The sequence below is a fragment of the Cannabis sativa genome, chromosome 1, assembly GCF_029168945.1.
Source record: "Cannabis sativa cultivar Pink pepper isolate KNU-18-1 chromosome 1, ASM2916894v1, whole genome shotgun sequence".
NCBI lineage: Eukaryota > Viridiplantae > Streptophyta > Magnoliopsida > Rosales > Cannabaceae > Cannabis > Cannabis sativa.
The window spans coordinates 49688187-49701610 of record NC_083601.1 but is presented as its reverse complement, the minus strand read 5'-3'; the positions used below and the strand labels follow the sequence as shown (position 1 = coordinate 49701610).

The window sequence follows — 13424 nt, the reverse complement described above, 5'->3', positions numbered from 1 at the left end:
GTTATCATTATTTTTGGGGTTTTTTCGTGTTACAGAGTACAGAATTAAAGAAATGTAACTAATACAATCTCAATTTCTTGCAGGGTGATCCTAGATAATTTTGGTCGTGCTTTCTATCATCGGTTTTGTCCCTATATATAGAAATTTTTAAGAATAACAATTATTTTCTTTGCTCTTATTTAAATAACCGCTCATGAAACGTGGACAATCCACATGTTTCATATTTACATCATATGGGATAAATAAATTAACTGTTGGTAACCACTTTTGTCCTTATCTAAAATGGTTGTTTCATCAGGTTGTTCTTCTATTCATCACTTTATGGTTGTTCGCAAATCACATTGTTGAATATGTGTTTATATTCCTCAAATCCTTTCTCCACATTGGATGATTTATTCATTTATTACTCATGATCCAGAATGAGATTTTGGTATTTTTTGTATACAAGCTTGTTGGTTTTATGGTACTAAGGTACGCAGCGGAAGAGTTGTATCTAATTATTATTATACCATATGTCCAAGATCAAGATATGTATATATATATATATTAAACCGAAAGTAAATAGATGAAAAGAATATTTACCTTTTGACCATGTTCTCAGCCATCCACATTATTAGATTCTTAAAATAGAAGTTGTAAGAATCATATTCTTTAAGAACCTTTAACAAGTGAATCGAAGAAACTAATAACATGAATAAGAGTTCATGATTACTCGTGATTTAGATCGATCTACTATTGATCATCATTGTGATATGAATTAAGTCTTCATGGTAAACAGTAAGTGATAAAGATATCTTTATTCATATCGGTCCTTGTTGTATATAATCTCTATTATAATAAATGCAACACCTTCAATAAGATTTCATACTACATCAGTAATCTGAATTGAGATTACTTACACCGAACAACAGGTATCTGTGAATCGTACTAGCAACTGTTGATTAAAGATTCAATAACTTTATATGTTGCTGACTATTTTATTTATGGCTACGAGATCTTAATTCTCCGTACAATACAAGTCACAACCTTATGTATGAGTAAGAAATTTTTTGATATTTATATATAAATTATTCAATATTAAATATTAATCATTTGACATTCAAGCACATACAAAAATGTTCAACTCTTATCTATAATCAAAAATATCTTTACAGATTTTTTAGGACATAAACCCTAACAAATCTTTCAAATAAGATTCTTAAGATTGTATCTTTTGTGCTCCTTAGATTAGGAATCTCTATATTGTCTCACTTAACTCACATATCGTTTGGTCTTGATCATTCTGTACTTGGTATTTCTCGAGACGGACATTTCCCGTTAATGATTTAATTTTGCTGGTTTAGCAGGTTTCACTTTTTACTCGTCCTTAATTAATTAAAGAAATATTTAAACACGTTTGTAACCAATATTCTTCCAGACGAGTTAACCAACATTTTACATTCTTCGAACTGCGAGCGAGCTATTATCCATCCCAATTTATACGTGTCGTGACTATAATTCTGCTTAAAATATATGCATAACAATTGTTCCATATAAAGTGATTTTTTGAAGAAGAATAACTTTTTAATAAGAAAGGATCGAAGTGTATTTCCCCTAATTCACAGTGATTACATTTTATTTTGGTAGTTTTGTTTCTTTTGAGAAATATAATTTCAGTATTTAAAAACTATATTTTCTCCTTCTAGTGTTTTATGTTCGTCTGTTTGATTATTACCAAGATCAAAGGGTGTCAAAGAAGCACCTAAAAGGCCAAGTCTTCTTCTTCCTTCCACATTTTTTCCATTTCAGTTCTCAAAGCTCAAAGAGTAACTCAAACATTTCTAACCTCATTCTTTTAGAACTTGCATGCCCTCTCTTTCTTTCACATATTTCTTTCGAATTTTAGAAAGTATTTTTTTCCAAACCTTGCAATTGTTATATTCTAGATCCTTGGTAGCGGAAGTGTCAATTATATAAGTCTTAAAATAATGTGTATCATGTAATTAACGATACATAACTATTCATCACATCAATAAATTATAAAAAAAATACATATTGGGCTTGTTTGGTACGCCGTATAAGGGTCGTATTGTATTAAATAATAAATAGCATTATGTTTAGATAAAGCAATGTATTGTATTAATTATTACGACTAAATTTTTTAATACAATGTATGTTGTATTATTTAATAAATAATAAATGGTCCGTATTAGCTTGTATTATAATAGTTATAAAGGATTTGGGGTCAACAACAATCTTTGACCCAAACCCGGACCCGGACCTGGACCCAAAACCCGAACCCGGACCTGGACTCGAAATCCAGACCCAGGACCCGGACCCATAGTTGGTGTTGGGATCGAGTGTATTAAAAATATATTATAACTTTACACAATCAATTAATACAAGTCAATATCAAACAGTGTATTATATTAAATAATACTAATACAATACAATACAATACAACACAATCCAATACATTACAATACGGCGTACCAAACGAGCTCATTATGCTTAAAATAATAAGGGCAGAAGAGAGTCCCCCTAATGGGTTCTTATTTATAGGATCAGTTTAGCACAAATTTTGAAAAAAATAATTGTATCTATGTTGTAAGAAAAATCAGTTGCAGCTAAACTATGGAAAAAATACGAGTCGAGTATTTAGTAAATTATAAATTTTAAAGTGTTGTAAATTGTTAAGATTCTATAATAATAATAATGGTGTTATTATCTAGTTCATATAATCATAAATATATAAAAGTTTATATTATACAAAAATTTTATTTTTATATTTTTATTTATTATTTTTTTTTTCAAAATATAAATTTATATGGATTTGATAAAAGTAATTTATAATACTTTTAAATTATATTTTTATTAAATGTTAAAAAAATAAAAACTTAAGTATAAGTATCATATGTTCATATAAAAATAAAAAATAAAAAATATATAATAAATAAATATAAAATATTTTTTTAAAACAAAATAAATGTTTAAAAATTCATTATTTTATTATAATTATGTATTGGAAAAATTGTGGTAAAAGTCTCCAAAAAGTTCACTTTGATGCAGAGAAGTCCCCAACCTCGAAAAATAACGATAATAGTCCCCAAGCTCGACATTCTTGTAGTCCGTTGGTCTTCTTTTTAACAAATCTGTTAATTTTTCCCTAAAATGTCACGTGTTGATATTAAAGTGCAACATAAGTCTCAAAAAAAAAAATATTTTGATACAAATAAGTCCCCAAAAAGCTTACTTTGATGCACATAAGTCCTAATCTCAAAAATTTATGGTTATATTTCCTTACTCGATATTCTCGTTAGTTCGTAGATACTCAATTTAACAGCTCTGATTGTAGTTCTTAAAATTTACACGTATCAAAAGTTTATTAGTTCACAATATAAAAATTATTTAAATAATAAAAATATTATTAAAAAATTGAATTATTTTGTTTTCATTTTCTTTTATTAAAGACTAAAAACATTATATATATAAAAAAAAAACTTCTACGATTTGCCACCCACCATTCTCAGTAGTGGAGGCTTACTGCCGATAAGTGTCATCCCTTCATCTCCACTATATTTCTCATCCCAACCCACAATCCCATGCAAAAAATCCAAAAAAGCAATTAAGCAAAAAAAAAAACCTAAATACTTGTACCTTGCTCCGACCCTCTCCCGAATCTATTCCGCCAGCCCCCGTCTTCGGTGGGTGGTGGGTTTTGGTGGTCTTTTTTTTTATCTTAACTTCTCTGGTTCAAACTTTACTTAGATTTGTTTTAGAGCAATCCCTCTTACTAATATAAATTGGAGAGTTTTAGTAGAGCAGACCAAAGTTGTGGATGTTGGGCTTGGAGTGAATTAGAAGAAGAAGAAGAAGATAAAAAAAATAGAAAAGATAAAAAAAGTTAATTTATTTTTATTTTTTATATTTTTTTAATTAATTTTAATTAAAATTATAATTTGGACCAATAAAAAATTAACACATGATATTTTTTGGAACAACAAATGGAGTAGTTAAATATGGACTAACGAGAATCTTGAGCTTTGGCTATTGTCACAATTTTTTGAGTTTGAGGACTTATTTACATAAAAAAAAAAATATTTTAGGAACTTATGCCACAATTTGATCTCAACACGGATATTTTAGGAAGAAATTAACGGATATGTTAAATAGAGGACCAATGGACTTATAAGAATCTCAAGCTTAAGAATTATTACCGTTATTTTTTGAAATTGAAAACTTATCTACATCAAATAAATTTTTTGAAAACTTTTACCGCAATTTTTTCTTATTTATGTCAAATATTTTTTACTGTTTGTATTATTAATAAATAAGTAAATATATTTTAGTACAAATAAATTTATTATAATCTTTTAGTTCCTTAAATTTTTTAATAAGCTATTTTTAACTATTTACAAAACACCCTTTAATTTTTCCAAATGTTGTGCTAAACAGAGTAATGCAGGGGTAGAAAAAGAATGTCTTATTGGTACACTTGACAAACTTATTTTTTTTTCTTTCTATTTCTCCTTATATTATTATTATTATTACTTGAACACCTTAAAAAGGGTGTCCTTTTCTTCAGTAAACAAATCCCCCTACAACCTCTTCGTTGGGAATCAAATTTCCCCTACTTCATATTATTGGAAAAAATGTTTTAGGAAAATTAATCTCTAGCTTTTTTTAAAAAAAAAATAAAATAAAAAAAAAAAAAAAAAACAAACCAACTTGCACATGATGTTTCTTGGCCTAGCTAGCTCCGGTCTAAGAAAGATTAACAACTAGTAACAAGTTTAAATTAAGGTGAGATTTTGTTGTTTTGACAAACTTGCTTCAATTGACTTTTAAGTTCTCAAGTTCCCACACAACTAAATAATAACAAAATAGCTAGTAATAAAAAAATAACACTCATGCAGTTCGTGCGTATGTCAATAGAAAAATAAAAGAAAAAAACTAAAAGAGATGATGAAAAAATAGGTTGCTGGAGTTGACTAAAGATGGGTTAGTGGACAAGGGCAAAATCTTGGATCTTGGTCACTCGAAATCAACATTAACAATAACATAATAACACATTGTTGATTTAGCAACATAACACAGCACAAGCCCCATTGGTATTCCAATCCCACTTCTCTCAATTTCAACGCCCAATAAACCTTCTCACATGCCAAAACTATTATTCTCTTTATATGACCAATTCTTTCTTGAGTTAATTCATGAGACTAACACCATTTACTTTCATCTTTTTTTGGTTGAGGTGTCAATAACACATGATTTTTGTAACAATAATCAAAGTTTATGATTAGAGTCAAAATGGGAAATTTTAGTGTGTTCATACTCTTTTATTTTTAGCAATGAATTTTTTGTGAAAATAAAAATTAAAAACTAAAATTGGGGTCAATGAGGTGATCCCAATTCCACGCACAAAGAATGTGTTACATGTCTGTTTCTTTGCTGTCCTATTAAATGTAGTTGTCTATTGGTTCAGACTGTGATATTTCATGAATATGAAAACCACATCTTCATTCTTATTTTATGTTATTTTATATTTAGTTTGCTTATAATAATAGTTAACTTTTCAAAGTAGCATAGGGTTAGGATCCCCTTCCTTACCTCACGAATCTTTGTCTGCTATACCCATTTCTATAATCTCTTAGTTTGAAAAAAAATAAATATAAAATAACCAAATATCTTTTTGAGTTGACTAACAAACTCATTAACCATATATTAATTTACACATCCCAAAGCTAAGTTAGTGTTATAATACTTCATTTTTGTTCATGTACCAGTATTTGCGGCAATTTCATAGGCCATCAAGACTGGTTGAAAATTCGGAACCAGAAAATAGTTTAAAAGATAAATTATTATATACATAAACAGATCCTAGAGCGACCAAAAGGTTTGGAATTTAATATGTATTATCCAGATATATTGGGTTCACTTTTAAAACAAGACAAGAGTTTGTGATTAGTTGAGTTGAGTTGAGTAGACCAGAGAAAAAGTCAAGTAACAAATACAAGGGTCTTGATATTGGTGCTATGACCTCATACACTCTATTAACTTCTTCAATATGTATATACTGGTAGGTTATTACATGCCCAAATGAATGCACAATTTCAGTGACTTTAAAAATATAACACTGATTAAGATACCCAAAGATATTTATGTTATATGGTTTAAACTATTTATTCATTTATGTGTGATAAGACTTGATTTGCCATCATAGTTTTATTGACAATATAATAATGTTACTATAAAAAGCGTGTGAATAAAGCAAAGTGAAAAGAATGAGAAACATGAAGTTAAATTACAAGGCTAGTTTGGTTCTTTTTGTGTTAACAGAACATAAAGTATTTACATAACACAAAACATTAGAGACAGGAAGTTGTTTAAAGAAAAAACATATGAACTTTGTTTTCTGGGAAATTAAATCATCAATATCCAAAATGAAACAAGTCAATCTTATCCCACAAATTTTTGTTGTGGAATAAAAAAAAAACATGAAATTATAAAGACTTTTTAAGTCATTTCAGCTGTACAATTCAAAGGAGAGTTTCTCATATGTTCCTAAAGTTTCACTGCCTGGGATCCGTGAGGATGGTTAGCCTTCTTACTGACTTCAAAAACTCACTGCCACAAAAGAAACAACACAAATGCAAAATTATTAGAACCATCACAATGAGGACTCAATAATGTAAATCTGAAAGAAGATCATATACTAATAAGTTATGAATAAGATAATACCTGAAGGGTTCCTCTCCGGTTTGTTTAACAGAACCTGTTGCGTCCAGGTATAGAAGATTTTTAAAAAGCCCTGAAACCTGTTCTATACCAAACATGTCACCTAGCTTTCTGTACAGTTCTTGATATGAACCAAGAAGAGAGAGATCAAGGGTTCTTCCCACATCATCCGATTCAATGAACACCTTGCAGTGACCAGTCTCCTGACCATGAAGTTGATCACTTCTCCCATCATGATGAAACTTGTACCAGGGTGACCTTCCATCAGATGAGTTCACTGTTGAACCAGAGCCATTATCAGAATGATTTGCTGTCTTGTCTAAATTCCCCTCAGATGAACTGTTTTCACCAGAGGAACTCTTTGAGAGTTGTTCTTCAGTCAGTATAACCTGTCCAAACAATAACAACTGAGGTGTCTTTGTTTCCTCATTTGCCTTCAAACTTTGATTGGGATGCCCCATTTTTAGCCAGCAAGAAATATTCTCACTGTTCTCGGTGTTTTTCATGAAACCACCACTTGGATTTTTAAGAGGATCAGAGATATCCAACTTCCGAAGACCAAGTGGAAGCATTCCCGGCTGCAGTTCATTTCGGTGGAGGTCCACTGGATATGGCCCAAATTGAGCATGCCTGGCTCCCTGTATGCCTGCAGGAATGTTGTCTTGAATACAATGGAAGGGGCTGTTGAGGAAGTTGGTGGGAAGTAATGGCATAGGATGGCTAACTAGAGCAAAATCTGGGTTCTGTGGAAGCCGCATCTTCTTTCTTGGTGGTGAGAATGGAGAGACATGCATGGGCATGCTTGAGACCAGTTCGACCAACCACGGATTAACACATTTCACATTCTGTAGTAAATCTGGTTCGTCCCATGTCACCTAAAAAAGATGTATTGAAATGATCTTTCAGTAACTCAAACCAGGAAAATCACCCAATTGAAACCTGTCTACTAGAAGTAATACTACTGCTAGAATATGTCCAAAATGCCAAAACTACAGACCTACTTAATGCCTAATGATTGCTTGAAATGATAAGCTACTAAGATGATATAAAAGCAGATACAAAATTCAACTGTCCTTTGCTAATAACTGTCATTTGTTTTAAATAGAGTTGAAAAAAGTCATCTTCATATTAGTTTCAAAAGTTCACTGATCTAAATTAGGGACAACATCTTTCTAAGACTGAACTTTACACGTGTATCCAAAGGACAACATCCATTGTACCACACAACACTACCAAGCAAAAACATCAAGAAAAGAGGCACAACATAGTCCAGTCCTAACAGAAATGAAATAAAATTACTAACCTGTAAAAGACGCCAAGGAGAATCAGGCCAACGGATTGGATCCTCAATCTGGGCATTAGAAATAGTACCCATGAACCAGCTTATTCGAGAAGAATCCTCAGTCTCAAAGGGCATCTTGAACCGCATCCCTGAGCACCACCTGATTTGCATTGCAGCCGTTACAGCCGGGGCTCTAACACAAAACTCCGGGGTGCTTGCCCGCGGATAGTACACTACTTCAAATGGTTGTCCTCTAGCTGCAAGAGTTGCAGCTTCAACAACAGATTCAACTTTCACTTTTCCCCTTGCATCTCTCATACCTGGTTTTGGCACCACTCTACTATTCTCATATTGAGAACCATAGTTTCCAGCTAAAGGATTCCAAGCATAAGGGTACTCATGTCCACAACCAATCCCCTTCTTAGCCCTCCTTATTCCAACACAGAGATCACCATTATCAGCCCTCAAAAACACAATTGAATCACCAGCAACAAGCTTCTTTTGGTTCACAAAATTACTCCAACCGGTAGTCAAAAGGTGCCGGCGAGGGGTACCTCTATAGATATGTCTAAACCTCCAAGTCTCACCATGAACATCCTTAGCCAGAATGTTCTGAACAGGAGGCACAGCTGAAAAATCCAAAGGTGGAAAGATAGTCTCAGCACAGTAACGAGGGACAGAAAAACCACCCCCATTGTTAGCATCAGATTGTGTTAAAGTCTTGGCAAAAGATTTGGGTTTCTCAGAATTCTCAATTCCATTGTTTCCTAGATACCCTTCATCCTCAACATCAAAATTACTGTTGTCCCTTAAAGGAGTCAACCCCATTTTTGCATAAACCTCATCCGTTTCAGGATCCGCCATGAATTTAATGGCAGATACCCTACAAAGAACGTGTGAAGGAATTCTAGAATTCCCAAAATCCACATTCCCTTGGGCATGTTCAACGTGGCCTTGAGGAAAGTAAATGACCTTAGAGTTAATGGAAGGCATTTGAACCAGAGGACCAGCACATGCGTGCCATAACTGGGGATCCAAACACTTTTCAAAATCCCTCCTCATTGGTTCTCTTCCAGAATCCATTACTCTAATCATCTTTAGCTAAATACAAAAGGCCTCGACACTGTTATCATACCAAAAATCTATGTCAGAAATCATAACAGAAAATAAAGACAAAACCCATATTTAATTCGCAATAAAAGGGCAATCAATAATAACTACTAAAATATTCCAAACTAATATTCAGAAAACCAACCAAAACCCACTAAACAAAATTCGAAAAACAAAATATATGAATGTTTACCTCTAAACTCAAAAAATCGAATACTGAATAACTAGAGTACCCAGAAAGCTTCAACACATACACCAACAAAAGGGTCTTCTCTTCTCTTCTCTTCTCTTCTCTTCTAGTCTAAACAAACAGAAGCATTTTCAGGAAACATGACCGTAAATTCAGAGAAAAGGACACCAAAATTCTACCAGGACAGGAATTTATCAAAATTCCCTGAAAATTAAAATCAAAGCCTGGAGAATCTTTCTGGTAAAGAAACGGGTGTGTGAAGAAGAAGAGTAGGTTCAAAGTGTGAAATGAGAAGTTTGCCTATATATATATATGTGAGAACAAATACATACGTATATATTGATGATATATATAAAAATATTAATTTTTGTATGTATAATCACAGTACCCGACACACTCACACACCCTAAAAACGATATAAATCAGTGAAGCTTCGTTGCCGACCAGACTGTCTGTGTGTGATAGTGAGCAAGAAAGAAAGGGTTCTTTATATTATATGCATTAACAAAATAAACAAATTATAATTACATTTTTAATAATTAATTATAAATTAATTTAAATTTAATTTAAGCACAGACTTGCCTGATTTTTTTTCTTCCTTCCTTGTTTTCGGATCGAGATATTGCATAGACTTGTAACTAAAATTCAAGTGAATTATTTCACTTTCTTGTTTTTTTTTTTCTTTTTTTCTTAACTGCTAATAATTATAATATTATTATTAATTTCTGGTTGTTTTCTTGGTCTCTACTCTCCATTTTAAGGCGCGTGTACTTCGCTCATACTAGACAGACATAACACAACAAGAATATGGCATTTGTCAAAATACTATTGGTGTCAGATTTGGTTCTAATCATCCGGCTGTCCACGTGTCAGATTAAACATAAATATATTTAGAGGAATACTACTCTCAACCTGCTGTTACAATTTCTATGCTCAAAAACATATGTCGGAATATTTTTTTTCAAATTTTTTTTTTCACGGGCATTCGATATATTTATAACATCATTCCTGTAAATTTTTTAAAATTTTTAAATAGTTTATAGTGTCAAAATCAAGAACTTTATTTTCGGTATTGCAAACTATTTAGAATTTTTAAAAAATGTAACTATAAGGAATACTGCTATAAAAAAAAATATTTCGATGTGCGATTTTAAACGTAAAAATTGACTAAAAAATTATAATATAAGATGTTGTGATATGCACTCCTTATATATTTATATTTTGACAAATACAACAAACTATACTATTTACTTAAGTAAATTACTGAATAATCGTTTTTTTTTTTTTTGGAATGGACTGAATAATAGTTGGTTTTACCATTATTGAACTTATTCTATCTCTTTCTAATAGATTTTGAAACATGTTAATGTAAATATGGATATTGCTTTTCTAATGAAAGATTTGTTCTATATTGACTCCAAACCATAACTGTTGTTATTTATTAAGATTTAAAAAATATTGTATAGTGCCTTAGATGCTAGTTTAATGCTATAAAAGTGTGCACACTCTTCTTATAGACCAATTACTTGTTCATTGATAAAATAATACTAATCATCATCATCATTATGTTATTTAATTAAGAAAACTTGATGCTACCTATGCTTGTGTCAATTCCTCATAAATAATTATGTTAATTTATATTGAATGATCCTTATCTATTTATATTCTATTATTATGATATATGTTTAACTAATATTTATGTACATGAATGAGTAGTAGGTTCTGAATCAGCCTTTTTTTTTTTTTTTTGAAAGATGAATCAGCCTTTTTAGTTGCTACATTTTTCTCATAGTAAAATTCCTAATTAAGTAAAACATTAATGTAAGAGAAGGCTATTATTATTCCTTACAAACCAAGCAGTACTGAGTATTTGTTATTATTAAGGATAGAAAAAATATTACATCTATAGAGACCAATACACCTAATTAAGGTACATATTACACAAACGCAATATACACTTTCCATAGTCAACGCTCTAAGCCAACATATAACCCAAAAAAGGACCATTAAAGATAATTAGCGCGTGTGATACACGCGGCTCTTAGGCTGTAACAAAACAAAAAAAAAAACAGAAGCATCTAATTAGTAATTAAGAGGTAATAGCAGTAGTGAAAACATTAGTAGGTGTTATATTGAGAAATGTTAAAGGGTACCATTAGTGTTTAGTATTTTTTTATGTGTCAATATTGTTATTGGTCCAATTAAGTATGATGTCTCATATAATTTAATATAATAGTTTGGGAAATTATCATATATATTATTTTTTTAACTTTTTTTCAAATTTACCGTTTGGGTTTCTAAAGTGGTTGCAACGCTAGTTGCAATAGGAGTTTCTATACGATTTTTTGTTGCAATTTAGATTGCAGCACTAGTTGCAATAGATGTTTCTATGTAGAATTTCATAAAAATGCATAAAAAAATTGTTTTAAAGTGTAAAAATGAAAAAGTACCTATTTTTAGGAAGTATCGCTAGTCAATCACAACGCGATATGTCGAGAAAGTACTAGTCACCACTGGTGTGTGTCTTATAGCAATGTTCTTATTATATTTCATTGACTAATCCTTTGTTTTATATTTTTAAAAAATATTTAGTAATCCTATGTTAAAATAGTAAATTGGAAAAAGAGAGATAATCCCGAAATTGATGAGATTTGAGCGTATGAATCGGCAAAATATATATAGTTAGTTAAAAGGGCAAAAAATATTGTCAGCGAAGTTGGAGGACCGCTTTGCTGAAAAAGAGGAAAATGCTTAACTTAACTGATTACTTAACCATGGTTAGTGAGGTTGATATGTCCGAGGGCATTAACCCAATTATTGAGTTAACTAACCACATTTTTAGACCTAACATTAAACCGTAGTCAAACCCCATTACATGTTTGTTTGTGTGCGTTCCTTGTATTAAGTGAGGACACAATGGTAAAATCATCTTTTTAATTGCTGTCTTGGGTGAGTTTAATGTTGTTGTTGGACCAAGACTATTCAACAACACTAACTTCAAGAGTACTATAATTATTATTGTTAATTACCATTACCTTTCTCATTAATTAGGTAATTAATTTGATGTGTATGTGTTTACTGTGCAGCCACTTTCTTACTTTCTTTCATATCATTAATTACCATAATTATCTTTTTTATTATTTTCCAACAAATATTAGTATAATTAATTATCTTACTTTCTCATTCATTTTACACTTTTTTAAGAGGGTTTGCAATACGAATTGTGTGATTTTTGACCATTTTTTGGACCGCATCCTAAAAATATACAGTAAGGTGAGCTATGAGCGGTTTGAACTAATTTGTCAACTAATTTAATAATCAAACTTTAATTAAAATTGCATCATATAATTCATAAACAAATATTATAATTAAAGATGTTCAAATAAAATAATAACAGAACAAACTGTTAGATTTATTACTTGTTTGGGTATAAATTTCGCTTATTTTTGGTTGGTGTACCATTCTATCCATATATAGGGATATCTCCTACTTATCCAATAAATATATAAAATATGTTGTATTGAGCTGAACCCTAATGTGATATTTTTCATATATCATAAATACAGCTTTTCTCTCTCTCTGTGTAAAACCTATTATGGTATTAAATTTTTCAACACATCCTTAATCATGCTGCTGCCATTGTAGCTGGTTCTCTTGCCGGATTCAATGGCACACACGTGCAGCAGCCACCCTCCTCACGCACGACCACTGGGGCCACCTACTGTTAGCTCTCACGTCGCCTCTGGATCAAGATCCACATCCTTCGTCCACTGCTCATCCAGATCCGGTTGAATTGCCTCCATCTCGTCCTTCGATCCATCAAGATCCACCATCTTTCACAGTTGGTGACTTCTCCGTTGATGATCTTCATGTTGGGATTTTATGCCCTAAATAAAATCCATTTCAATATAATCTGATTTGTTATTGTTGACCGAGATTTTCGGCAACTACTAAAATATGATTATAATATTGAGCTGTAAGAAAGTGAGAGAAGGATTTTTACGTGGTTGGGGCGTTAATGAGCCTTAGTCCACGAGTCTTTGTTATTAATGGATGTATTTAATACAGATTCTACACTTGAGAGAATGTCACCCTTATAAATACAGAGAATGTTCTTGGTGAGTA

At 31.3% G+C, this 13424-nt stretch overlaps 1 protein-coding gene across 3 annotated transcripts; it reads right to left on the bottom strand.

Annotated features, from left to right (window-relative positions):
• Nucleotides 1-6278: 6278 nt before the first annotated feature.
• Nucleotides 6279-9956, bottom strand: LOC115706063 (auxin response factor 16). 3 transcript variants are annotated; one of them, XM_061108480.1, is made up of 5 exons: nt 9882-9956; nt 9303-9410; nt 8021-9122; nt 6721-7592; nt 6279-6606 (listed from the first exon to the last, which is right to left on the bottom strand). In XM_061108480.1, exons 3-5 carry the CDS (start codon nt 9092-9094, stop codon nt 6552-6554), a joined length of 2001 nt encoding a protein of 666 aa, XP_060964463.1. In that variant the 5' UTR covers nt 9095-9122; nt 9303-9410; nt 9882-9956; the 3' UTR covers nt 6279-6551. The 3 variants fall into 3 exon arrangements, with proteins under 3 accessions (XP_060964463.1, XP_030489439.2, XP_060964462.1); XM_030633579.2 differs by lacking the exon at nt 9882-9956 and having other exon boundaries at nt 9303-9835; XM_061108479.1 differs by lacking the exon at nt 9882-9956 and having other exon boundaries at nt 6279-7592; nt 9303-9829.
• Nucleotides 9957-13424: the final 3468 nt, after the last annotated feature.

Bases quoted from the DNA above. Each gene is read 5' to 3' on its own strand.
- LOC115706063 (XM_061108479.1), bottom strand. From the start codon at position 9,094: ATGATTAGAGTAATGGATTCTGGAAGAGAACCAATGAGGAGGGATTTT. The intron at 7,593-8,020 runs GTTAGTAATTTT...CATCTTTTTTAG, and splicing joins CTCCTTGGCGTCTTTTACAG to GTGACATGGGACGAACCAGA.